This window comes from Microcaecilia unicolor, chromosome 2, assembly GCF_901765095.1.
Source record: "Microcaecilia unicolor chromosome 2, aMicUni1.1, whole genome shotgun sequence".
NCBI classification, from domain to species: domain Eukaryota; kingdom Metazoa; phylum Chordata; class Amphibia; order Gymnophiona; family Siphonopidae; genus Microcaecilia; species Microcaecilia unicolor.
In genome coordinates this window covers 650638941-650651818 of record NC_044032.1, presented here as the reverse complement: position 1 = coordinate 650651818, position 12878 = coordinate 650638941, and the positions used below count along the sequence as shown (strand labels likewise).

At 43.7% G+C, this 12878-nt stretch overlaps 1 protein-coding gene across 1 annotated transcript in view; it reads left to right on the top strand.

The window, feature by feature from the left end:
* Positions 1-12541, top strand: part of LOC115462248 (zinc finger protein 665-like) — a 72772-nt gene extending 60231 nt beyond the window's left edge. The window contains exons 3-4 of the mRNA XM_030192260.1: positions 3541-3654; positions 10113-12541. Coding sequence (XP_030048120.1) covers positions 3541-3654; positions 10113-12541 — 2543 coding nt within the window. The remainder of the gene's footprint in view (positions 1-3540; positions 3655-10112) is intronic.
* The last annotated feature ends 337 nt before the right edge of the window (positions 12542-12878 follow it).

Sequence of the window (12878 nt, the reverse complement as noted above, 5' to 3'; positions counted from 1 at the left end):
TTTATTTACACCGCTAGATATAGAAGAAGAATATTTCGCCCCCTATGACATGGAGGGGCATAATTGAACGAAAACGTCTATCTCCATGGGCGGTTATCTCCGAGAACGGGTCCGTGAAGGGGCGGACCGAACCGTATTTTCGAAAAAAAATAGACGTCCATGTTTTATTCGACAATTTGTGAGTTGGGCGTTTTTGTTTTTCAGCGATAATGGAAAATGAAAGCGCCCAGCTCAAAAACGAATAAATCCAAGGCATTTGTTCGTGGGAGGGGCCAGGATTCGTAGTGCACTGGTCCCCCTCACATGCCAGGACACCAACAGGGCACCCTAGGGGGCACTTTTACAAAAACAAAAAAAAAAGGTAAAAGAGCTCCCAGGTGCATAGCACCCTTCCCTTGTGTGTTGAGCCCCCCAAATCCCCCTCAAAACCCACTGCCCACAAGTCTACACCATTACTATAGCCCTAAGGGGTGAAGGGGGGGCACCTACATGTGGGTACAGTGGGTTTGGGGGGGGGGTTGGACGACTAAGCATTAAGCAGCACAATTGTAACAGGTAGGAGTGGGTGGGCCTGGGTCCACCTGCCTGAAGTCCACTGCACCCCCTAACAACTGCTCCAGGGACCTGCATACTGCTGCCAGGGAGGTGAGTATGACATTTGAGGATGAAAATAAAAAGTTGTGAAACATCATTTTTTGTGGTGGGAGGGGGTTAGTGACCACTGGGGGAGTCATGGGAGGTCATCCCCGATTCCCTCTGGGGGTAATCTGGTCATTTAGGGCACTTTTTGGGGCCTTATTCGTGAAAAAACAGGGTCCAGGAAAAGTGCCCTAAATTCTAGCTACAAACGCATACTTTTTTTCCATTATCGGCGAAAGGCGCCCATCTCTGTTCAGGTGATAACCGCGCCCAGTCCCGCCTTCACCACGCCTCCGACACGCCCCCGTCAACTTTGTATGCTTCCGCAATGGAGTGCAGTTGAAAACGTCCAAAATCGCCTTTCCATTATACCGCGTTATTCGTTTTTGGGAGATAAACGCCTATCTCCCGATTTAGGTCGCAATATAGGCGTTTTTGTCTTTCGATTATAAGCTGGATGGTCACTTTGCTGCATCTAAAACAAGGCCAGCTCCCGGCCCACTTCAAACGTTGTTCTTTGCTTCAGCCGCTGAAGGCGGCCATTTTGAATCTCGCCGAGACCGTCAGGCAGCATACAGGAGGACGGAGAGCAGCGCGCTGGGCAGGAAAGAGGGGGCTATAAATACGGTATATAATACAAAAATGGGAAAAGGAATCGGGAGCCACCCTAGCGGGATGGGACATTGGGGCAACATTGGCACATATCCCGGCCCTCACTATAGATGAGAGACTTAGAGAATGTGGATTCAGAGTGGTGGTGAGGGCCTACATGTCTGGACGACAACGGGGACACATAGGCGGCACAAGGGAGGAGAAATGTGTTAAATGTGAGGAGTAGCCTAGTGGTTAGGGTGGTAGACTTTGGTCCTGGGGAACTGAGGAACTGAGTTGGATTCCCACTTCAGGCACAGGCAGCTCCTTGTGACTCTGGGCAAGTCACTTAATCCTCCATTGCCCCATGTAAGCCGCATTGAGCCTGCCATGAGTGGGAAAGCGCGGGGTACAAATGTAACAAAAAACAAAACATACCCCACACTCTATATCATGCCTTTTGGGGATGTCCAAGAGTAAAAGCTTTTTGGGGAGAGATCCAGAGATTTATGTCTTTTATAGTAAAGAAACCCGTGGATGGAACCTGGGATCATTACGTGCTAGATACACAAACAGCATTCCAAACACAGGCTGGGGGGGATAGAATATGGTGTCGCAAAGTATGTTTGGTGGCTAGAAAAAATATTTTACAAAATTGGATCTCATCAGACCCGCCGGCTTACTGGCATTGGAGAAACCAAGTGCACGAGTTGGCCACTTGGGAAGCCAGGGAAGCAAAGGGATCTCCGAAACGGAAAAAGAATTTTGTAAGGATCTGGGATCATTACATACAGGAACTAAGCCCGCAAGGACGAAGTCTGCTTCTTAATTTGCTGTAACCCTGATATGGGGAGTGATACTCCCTACAAAACCACCCCCCAGTTAAGGTTGACACACAGGGAAGGGGAGGGAGGTACCCCTGGGCTATCAGAGCCCAAGCCCAGAGGGGGTAAGGGGGTATAGGAGGTACTAAATGGGTACTGAGTCTATACATTATTCGGATGTATGATTACCAAAGGATTGGGAGGTGGGGTAGGAGGGGGAAGCTGAGGGGAAAGGGGGGGGGGGTGGAAATTAAAAGTTTGAAGTTACTGTTCAGAATTGTATTGGCTTATATAACATAATTCATTGATGTTTTAGTCCAGAGAAATGTACTGTGTGATTAATATGCTAAATGCTAATAAGAGCTGTTTAAACATAAACAAAATGAAATTAAAAAATAATGAAACTCTGACATAGGGTGTCCTGTTTGCTGTTGTAGGCATTGGTCACTTTCAAGGATGTTGCTGCTTATTTCTTGGAAATGGACTGGGACCTTCTGGGAGAATGGCAGAAGGAGCTGTACAAGAAGGTCATCAAGGAGATTCATGACATCCTCATCTCAAGAGGTAAATATGTTTCTCTATCATCTACCACACAAGCACATTATGGAACCAGTGGTGTAAAAATCACAGGAACTAGATACTATGAGCACCTGAAATTTAGATCCTGGCTTCTGATTACCATCCCATTTGCAATAGGAGCCTGTGAAAGACTCCACTTCTACAGGATCTGCAAAAGATGCTGCTCTCTGTTGTAAGATAAAATGTACAACTTAAACTAGAGGCTTCACACAGCACCAGCAGGAGTCTCTCTCCCATTCCCATACAAAATATTTTGGCACAGAAGACCAGAGAGAGATTCCCTCTGAGACTTCTGCATAAGGTCATGACATATCAGCTTCACACGTCAACTATACTGTACAACGTATGACCTCTCCAAATGGTAACCAGAAGATTGGCAGCTGCAGTGCCTCCACCTAGGAGGGAAACGAAGAGAAATCTCTATACCAGAAAACCTCTATGATATAATCTTAATGAAGTGTCGGACCACTGCTGCCTCTTCTCTCCAAGCTTTGTCAGTCAAATACACACGTCTCAAGATATCTGTACACAGACCTCCATGCACAAATCACGCACTTCTCCATCAAAACATGAAGCAGAGGGAACCTCCCGAGGGATTCTACAATTACAATTTAAATGTAATTTTCCTACTTATTATCAACAGGTTATTTAATTCTTAATCCTGATGTTATATTCAAGATTAAAAAGGAAGATGAGAAATATTTCACTCAACAATTTGAGAGGGAGGGAAAAGAAAATCCAAATGACCTCAACAGTAAGTAAATGTTTTGGATTTAATGGGCTTTGCATTTTTAGATCACAGGAGATGGGTCAATAACATCAAACATTTGGCCACTTAAAATCAGTTTCCTAATTTAGTATTATCAGATACCTCGTAAATCCTTGTGAATGTGTTTTCTCATCACAGACCTTCCAATTGTAACATCTGTGTTCTCCCTGAGTATTAAGCAAGAGGAAGATATCCCCTTCATGGAAAATCCTGAATCAGAGATGTCTGAGCAGACCCTGACTTCTATAACAGGTACGTATAGAATTCCTCCTGCACATCTTTACTAAAGTCAGTTGGAATCATTCAGGAATTCAGCGCTGGTGAGATAAAAGGTTGTCATCTCCTCTTCTCCTCCCTCTGTCTGTTTCCCTACTTTGGACAGATTAAACTGTCTGTGGAGATGGAGGAGGCACGGATAGAGATGGGTATCCCAGCTATGGGATCTGGTCTGCAAAACCCTTTATCCTAGAGTGTCTTGGGGTTGTGAAATCTGTACTGTTGAAAGGGCTGCTGGAGGTGGAGAGTCTTCTGCACTGTTGTGGAGGGACATGACTGATGAACAAGGTTCAGTTTGACTTAGTCATGGACATTTTATGTTACTGATAGGTTAATACAAATCACAGTATATAATGCAGTTTATCATAATGATGCCATTCCCAATTCCAAAATGGCGGCCACAACCTCATGCAGGCTGCCACGGGAAATTACGACTGCCATTTCTAACTTTGTTTATTAATTTTCTAGCAAAATAACTGACAGCATCTCTTAACATAAAAAATTAAGAACAAGTATTTTGTTACATAACAAACTGCCACCCCACAATAATGATAAAAACTAAAAGTAAACCCTCCGCATCCCTTATCTCTCGCCTTCCCTTCACTCCCCTCCCCAAAACTCAGATTGTCCTTCCAACTGGAGGAATTGCCCCACATTTCTTGATATTTGCATTTATTAGATTTTAAGGTAGTCAATCTATATTGTTTGCATATAATATACATCCTGTTTTTGCATGGTCCGTGTATGCCAATGTGAGGCAATCAGCAGTCGAGCTGCTGTAAAAACCAGTAGCATTAATTTATCCATAGCTCCTGTTATCCCTTCCACTCTCCCACTTAGTAGGGCATTTTCCATAGTACACGCTACATGAGTCTCGAGTAACTGTTGCCCATATGCAGATACCTCCTTCCATAATTTCTGGAGCTTAGGACATTCCCTCCAGATGTGAGTATATATTCCCCTCCAGCTACACCCTCTCCAACATAAACCAACCCCTTTCCTCATTATGGCTTGCAGTCTACATGGAGAGTAATGCCATCTCACCAGTACCTTAAGACCGTTCTCAATAATGTGAGGTGCATGTGACAATTTATGAGATCGCATTGAGACATTTTCCCATTCCTCTCCCATGCCCCCCTGTAGGTAGCCTTCCATTTATCTAAGGTGTTGAGGAGCCCATAAACAAAAGATATATAATCCCTACCAACTTGTCCACCCACTAAAGTTTCAAAAGCTGACTTAAGGCCTCCACCCCCTGCTATTTGTTGTTCTACCTGAATGAAACATTTATCTTGAAGATAAGGGAATAACATCTCTAGCTGCTAGTTGATAGTGAACTTATAACGTTCCAAAATGTAGAATTTGGTTAACTCCTATAAATTGACCAAAATAGAGAAGACCATGTCTTTCCCATCTTTGAAACAAGCTATTGCCTAGCTCGGGTATAAACTTATCCGTATGTCCCATGTCTTATTCTTCAATAAATGGGGATGTGTCTTGAGGCATAGGTTCATAGTGGTCCTCGTAAAGGGGTTTTGGACCTCTTGAATGTGTTTGAGCATGCTAGCTGCCCAGTAGAGAATCTTCAACTAAAACATACTAGCCTCTTGTTCTGCTAGCACCCATTGTTTGGGTTGGGTTGGGGGTATCTGCTACTCTAACACTGCCTTAGGTTGTGCATCTTGGTAGTATTTTTCCAGATTGGGTATACCCATCCCCCCATTCCCTTAGACTGGAATACAGGCTCCCAGGCTACTCTGGATCTCTTCCTTCCCTATATAAAGCAAAATATCTTTCTATGAGGTAGTTCAACAAGAAGAACTTGGAATAAATATAAAAATTTAAGGAGAACCATCATTCTCACTGCCCCCATCCTTCCTCTCTTGAACAGTATTAATTAATCCCACCTCTCTAAATCTCGATACCAACTACAGAGTGTCTCCCAGTCTGCCCCAAGTTTGATACAGAGATACTAAACCCATTGAAAGGGCAAACATTTCCTAAGATTTGTCTCCTCCCCTTTTGGAAGGGATGTATTCAAAATCTCTGTCTTAGTGGGGTTAGCTCTGAATCCCAACAAGCTTCCATATTCTGCCGTTTGCTCCTGTAAAGCCATTTGGGCTTTTTCTGTACCTTGAGTCAATATCAAAAGATCATCGGCAAACAAGGAGACTCTATGTTCCTTACCTCCTATTATAAGTCCTTTAATTTCCCTACCACCAAGGCAAGCAACGAGCGACACTGCTTCTGCTATCATAGGTATCCACTCTTGATGAGCCTTCCAAAAGATAACATAACTGTGACAAAACTCTGGGTTTCTAAGCCTGAAAACTGTATTATTTCATGAAATGTTTTCTACTGGTTGGCCAGCAGATGGCTCTTGTTTTGAGTTTTAAAGCTGTAGCAGAAAAAAAGGCTTTGTCTTTTCCAGTTTAAGCTTATGGAAAGGCAATCTGCAATCATTGGCCAGATACTTTCAAAGTTGATGCCCTGGGGCTCTGATTAGCCCTGGACTTCAAACTATACAGGAAGTACTGGATTTTTCTTTATTCTCAAGGTGGGGGGTAAGGAGGAGGAACGTCTCTGTCCTGAGATCCTGTCCAATTCTTGTGAACAGTTAAGTTCCTGAACTCCCCAGGTGCTACCCAGGTAGTAACAAGTGTTAGATAGTTTATATATATATATATATATATATATATATATATATATATATATATATATATATAACTTTATTTATTCAAAAGAAGATTGTGGTTAACAACAGTCAACTGTAACATGTTCCAACATTTTCTTTTTGTTATAACATCCACTAGATTCTTTGACTTACTACCCATAACCCTCCCCTTCCCCTAAACCCCCCCTCCCACCCTTCCCTACCCTACTCGTGTGGACTTTACCCATTCGGAATCCGACTGCGGGCTGTCAGTGTCAAGATATCCCAGAAGGGAGACCAGCATTGAAACAAGCGGTCTCCCCTCTGCGAGGCCAGATCTTCTACATCTTTACGTTCCACTGCACTCAGGGAGACCATCAGAGACCACCACGTCTGCAGCGCAGGCTGTTCTGCTAACAACCAAACAGATAGTACAGTCTTTTTCCCCATAATGGATGCTCGCCGAAGAAACGCGAGCTTCCCCCTCCTTTGACGACCCATCACCTGATAAACATCAAACAAAAGCATGGGAGTGGGACGCCACTCGATCCCCCAGAACCTAGACACAAAGGCACATATTGAGTTCCAGAAGGTTCGCACCGGGGGGCATAGCCAAAACATGTGGCCCAAATGCGCCCCTTGTCCCGAACACTTTGGACAGTCGTCTTGGGGTCTCAAGGTAGTCCTGAAGGCTCTGTGCGGAGAAATATACAGACGCATAATAAATTTATATTGTAGTTCTCGTAGAGTCGCACTCCCAAACGTTCTGTAACAAGTAGTTATGCATGCCTGCAATGACTTTTCCTGGACTCTACACCCTAATTCCCCAGCCCAAGACTGCGCCAAGGTTCCATAGTGCACCACAGGGGACGCTTCTCTAATTTGGTTATGAAAATGTTTTAGGGGAACCAGAAGCTGCGCTTCCAGGTCATAGAGCTCTGTTAATTGTTTCCGTCTCTTAGAGGTCAAAGAGTCCCCCGGCAAGGGTGCAATATAATGACACAATTGCAGGTAGGACAAAAAAGCCCAGGTGGACAAGTATCCGCCCGCACACAACTCCTGTAAAGATTTACAAGTGCCCTCCTTCTTCAGGACTTGGAAAAGGAAAATGGTCCCCCCCTCTCTCCACTCCCGGAAAACCACTGTGGACGTACCCACCGGAAAATCAGCATTGCCCCTTTTGGCAATAGCGGGGGCACCGGGACGTCAAACCCATGTAGTTTGCAAATCCAGTGCCATGCTCTCCGTAAAGGTAAAAAAAGAGGAGCAAAACCCGGCTTCGTGGGGGCACGCCCAGCCGGTGCATGCAACCAATAGCTAAAATGGAAGGAACTCAGCACCCTAGACTCTGTATCAGGAAAAGGAAAAATGAGGTACTCCGGAACCAATCACTAATGTGTCTCATACAACCCGCAACAGAAAACTTCTTAATACTATCTGCTCCCAGGCCCCCCTTATCCATCGGGAGATAAGTCTGTGAGAAAGGGACACGAGATCTCTTCCCATTCCAAAAGAACTTTACTAACAGGCGATGCAATGCCAGTTCATCCCTTCTCAAGTTAAAAAGTGACAATACCTGGACTATGTAGAACCATTTGGGGACTAGGGTCATATTATATAGCGCGATTCTTCCCCACAGAGACACCGGAAGGTGTTGCCACATCTCCAAAGAAAGTTTAGTCGAAGACCACAACAGTGCTAGGTTAATGTTATAGAGCTGTGTCAAGACTGCCGGAACCTGGATGCCTAAGTAATGTAGATAGCCAGAGGCCCACTTTAACGGGAAGGGCCCCTCTCATGTTGTCTATACTGAGAGGGGAACCGGCAGAGCTTCAGACTTTTGCAAATTCAGCCGAAAGCCAGAGTAATATCTGAATTCCTGAATCGTGTCTAGCACTGCGACCAGGGAGCTCTGGGGGTGTGTTAAAGCCAGCAAGATATCGTCTGCGTAAGCCAAGGCCTTGACGGTGAGCTGGGGCAGTGCCACACCAGCAATCGTCGGGTCTCCCCTAATGTCACAGAGGAGAGGTTCCAGTTATAGTAGAAACAGGAGGGGGAACAAAGGGCATCCTTGTCTGGTTCCCCTGCGTACCCGAAAACTAGGAGATTGTGACCCATTCACCAACACTCGGGCTACCGGATCTGCATAAAGTATTCTCACCGCCTGCAAGGACCATCCAGAGAGTCCCACAAAGCGTAGCACTACGAAAAGATAGTCCCAGCTCACCCAGTCGAAAGCCTTCTCTGCATCCAGTCCCACCAGCAGCAGAGGCTGTTGAGAAGCCTTCGCCTTGCTCACTGCAAGCAGCGCTCTACGAACATTCAGACCTGGGTGTCATCCCCTGACAAAGCCTACCTGATGGTCTCCCACCAGGGTAGGAATATGTGGCTAGTCTGTCCGCCAAGATTCGGGCTAGGATTTTCACGTCTACGTTGAGGAGGAAGATCGGGCGGTAGGACCCCAGTAAATCCGGGGGTTTACCTGGCTTAGGAAACCAGAACAATGAGCGCCTCGTTCGCTCTAGCAGGCAGCTCACCGCCCAACATCGCCTCCTCAAAGAAAAGAGTGAGCGGTACAATTATTTTATGCACCAAAATCTTATAATACTCTGAGGAAAAGCCATCCAGGCCCAGGGCGGTGCCCATTGATAAAGATTTAATGGTCTGTTGAACTTCCTGAGCACAGAGAGGAGAACTCAGCCGCGCGCTAGCTGCAGGTGAGAGAGGGTTGGCACACCCGTGGCTCTCAGATGTACGGTTAATGAGGGACCACTCTGCTGTTGTTAGATAGTTTTAATGTTTGGGTTGTTTTGGTGGTTATCTGTTATTGCTTGCTGTACTTTTTCATCTGGTTTTTCAAACATTCACTGTTCATTTTCATGATAATAAACCAATAGTTTATTAGTTCTGCCGTCCTGTACTGACTAAGAATCCTGGTTTGTGTTTTTGGGTTTGCTTTCTAGAAACTGTGGAACTCCTGGAGTGTGGCCCCCAGTGTCCTAGAAATTACCAGAGAATAATCTGAGAGTGGGAGACTAGCTCAGAGGCAAGCAGGACACAGTCGGTGGGAGGAGGGTTCTAGTATAGAGCACATGCCCAGGTGCAGGCGGTCCTGAGCAATGTTGGAGACAGACCCTCCAGGTGGCCACAGGGTTAACCTCAGGCGGGCGCTAGGCGTTTGGTGACAATAACACTTTGTTTTTATAGTCCGCAATACCTCGCAGTTCTGTGTGGGTTACGTACAACGAGACTAGACAAACCAGAAATTACAGCATATTATCATGAATGAAAACTAATATGTTCATTTCCTTCCATAATTCTGAAACAAATCTGTTTTGAGCTTGATGCCTGAACTATCCAGGAAGAAATTTCCTTGTTTATTTTAGCAGTTTGATACGAAAGCAAAGAGTCTATACACCTCTTTTGTATTTCACCCTTCATAGATGGAAAGTACTCTTCTACCATCAGCTGCTTGCCTTCCAGTAATAAATCCTACCTGATCAGTGACATAGAGGCAAAAAACACATCCTCACTGGGATGTATCCTATCCAGCTCTGTAGCTTTTTCCACTTTCAGGTTTTCGAGCCCCCCCCCCCCCCCCCCCCCGGCTCTCCTGACAATGCTCCATCTTTTCTTCCTCTCCCGGTTCTACCTCTAGCCCAGGTGCTCCAGTGAATTTTGTGGGGTAGGAGCACATTCTCCTCGTTCCTGCCCACCTTAAGTATATCCTTTTCCATAGCTGTAAAATGAATGATCGTACTCTTTTTATTTTATCCAACAGATGATGGATTTGGGAATGAGAGTGAAAGAGTGAGAATGTGTGATGAGCAGCAGAAAGAGGAATGGAAACATGAAGACTCCTCCAGAGACAGCACAGATCCTTCAGCAGACTGTGAAGGAGGTATCGGTAGCATAATACCAACTGGTGAGAAAGCAGCAGTTCAGAAAGGAGAAAGATTTGAAAGACAAAAGAGAAACTGTAGCTTTTTCCCAACACTTGAACAACCTGGAAGACTCAACGGTGAGAGAGATTTTAAAAGGGCTGATGTTTGGGAAACCTTTACTACCGACTCCAATTTTATTGAGCACCACATAAGTGGGCTTAGGACTGAAGTTCATGACTGTCAAGGTATGCATAAAACTAACCCATCTGGATACTGTGAAAAACCATTTCAATGTTCTGAATGTGATAAATGTTTCGCAAGCAAGGTGAACTTGGAAACCCACCATATGACTCATACAGGAGAGAAACCGTTTCAATGTTCAGAATGTGATAAATCCTTTACCTGTAAAAGTAATCTGAAACGGCATGGAAGAACTCATACAGGAGAGAAACCGTTTCAATGTTCAGAATGTGAGAAATGGTTCTCAACCAGGACTTGGCTGAAAAACCACATAAGGATTCATACAGGAGAGAAACCGTTTCAATGTTCAGAATGTGATAAATCCTTTACCTGTAAAAGTCATCTGAAACAGCATGGAAGAACTCATACAGGAGAGAAACCGTTTCAATGTTCAGAATGTGAGAAATGGTTCTCAACCAAGGCTGAGCTAAAACTTCATGAAAGAACTCATACAGGAGAGAAACCGTTTCAATGTTCAGAATGTGATAAATCCTTTACCTGTAAAAGTCATCTGAAACACCATGGAAGAACTCATACAGGAGAGAAACCGTTTCAATGTTCAGATTGTGAGAAATGGTTCAGAACCAAGGGTGAGCTAAAACGTCATGAAACAACTCATACAGGAGAAAAACCATTTCAATGTTCAGAATGTGAGAAATGGTTCTCAACCAGGACTGTGCTGAAAAATCACAAAAAGATTCATACAGGAGAGAAACCATTTCAATGTTCAGAATGTGAGAAATGGTTCTCAACCAGGACTGTGCTGAAAAATCACAAAATGATTCATACAGGAGAGAAACCGTTTCAATGTTCAGAATGTGAGAAATCCTTTACCTATAAAAGTAATCTGAAACTTCATGAAAGAACTCATACAGGAGAGAAACCATTTCAATATTCAGAATGTGAGAAATGGTTCTCAGCCAGGACTGTGCTGAAAAATCACAAAAGGATTCATACAGGAGAGAAACCATTTCAATGTTCAGAATGTGAGAAATGGTTCTCAACCAGGAGTGTGCTGAAAAATCACAAAAGGATTCATACAGGAGAGAAACCGTTTCATTGTTCAGAATGTGAGAAATCCTTTACCTATAAAAGTAATCTGAAACTTCATGAAAGAACTCATACAGGAGAGAAACCATTTCAATGTTCAGAATGTGAGAAATGGTTCTCAAGCAAGACTGAGCTAAAACTTCATGAAAGAGCTTATACAGGAGAGAAACTGTTTCAGTGTTCAGAATGTGATAAATCCTTTACCTGTAAAAGTAATCTAAAACAGCATGAAAGAAGTCATACAGGAGAGAAACCGTTTCAATGTTCAGAATGTGAGAAATCCTTTACCTGTAAAAGTCATCTGAAACAGCATGGAAGAACTCATACAGGAGAGAAACCATTTCAATGTTCAGAATGTGAGAAATGGTTCTCAACCAGGACTGTGCTGAAAAATCACAAAAGGATTCATACAGGAGACAAACCATTTCAGTGTTCGGAATGTGAGAAATGGTTCAGAACCAAGGGTGAGCTAAAACTTCATGAAAGAACTCATACAGGAGAGAAACTGTTTCAATGTTCAGAATGTGATAAATCCTTTACCTGTAAAAGTCATCTGAAACAGCATGAAAGAAGAACTCATACAGGAGAGAAACCGTTTCAATGTTCAGAATGTGATAAATCCTTTACCAGTAAAAGTAGTCTGAAAGAGCATGGAAGAACTCATACAGGAGAGAAACCATTTCAATGTTCAGAATGTGAGAAATGGTTCTCAACCAGGACTGTGCTGAAAAATCACAAAAGGATTCATACAGGAGAGAAACCATTTCAGTGTTCAGAATGTGAGAAATGGTTCAGAACCAAGGGTGAGCTAAAACTTCATGAAAGAACTCATACAGGAGAGAAACTGTTTCAATGTTCAGAATGTGATAAATCCTTTACCTGTAAAAGTCATCTGAAACAGCATGAAAGAAGAACTCATACAGGAGAGAAACCGTTTCAATGTTCAGAATGTGAGAAGTGGTTCAGAACCAAGGGTGAGGTCAAACTTCATCAAAGAACTCATACAGGAGAGAAACCATATGTGTTCCTAATGTGATAAATGTTTCAGAAGTAAGGCCAAGAAGAAAGTTCACGAAAACTCATACGGAAGAAAAAAAACATTTAAATATTAAGTATGTGATAATTGTTTTTAATAAGAAGGTCCAAATAGCAAAAAAGAACTCAAATGGGAGGGAAACCATTTAAATGTTTAGAAGGTGATAAATGTTTCAGAGGGAAGAACTATCTGACTGGGCTTGCAATATATCAATATTCAAGATGTTATACATGTTTCAAAAGCAAGGGGTTACTGTCAGATAGGAAGGTCAGAGCAGGCCAATGGCCTGGACAAACAACTAGGAATATCTGAAAAGAGGGATTGCGTAGGCCTGTCA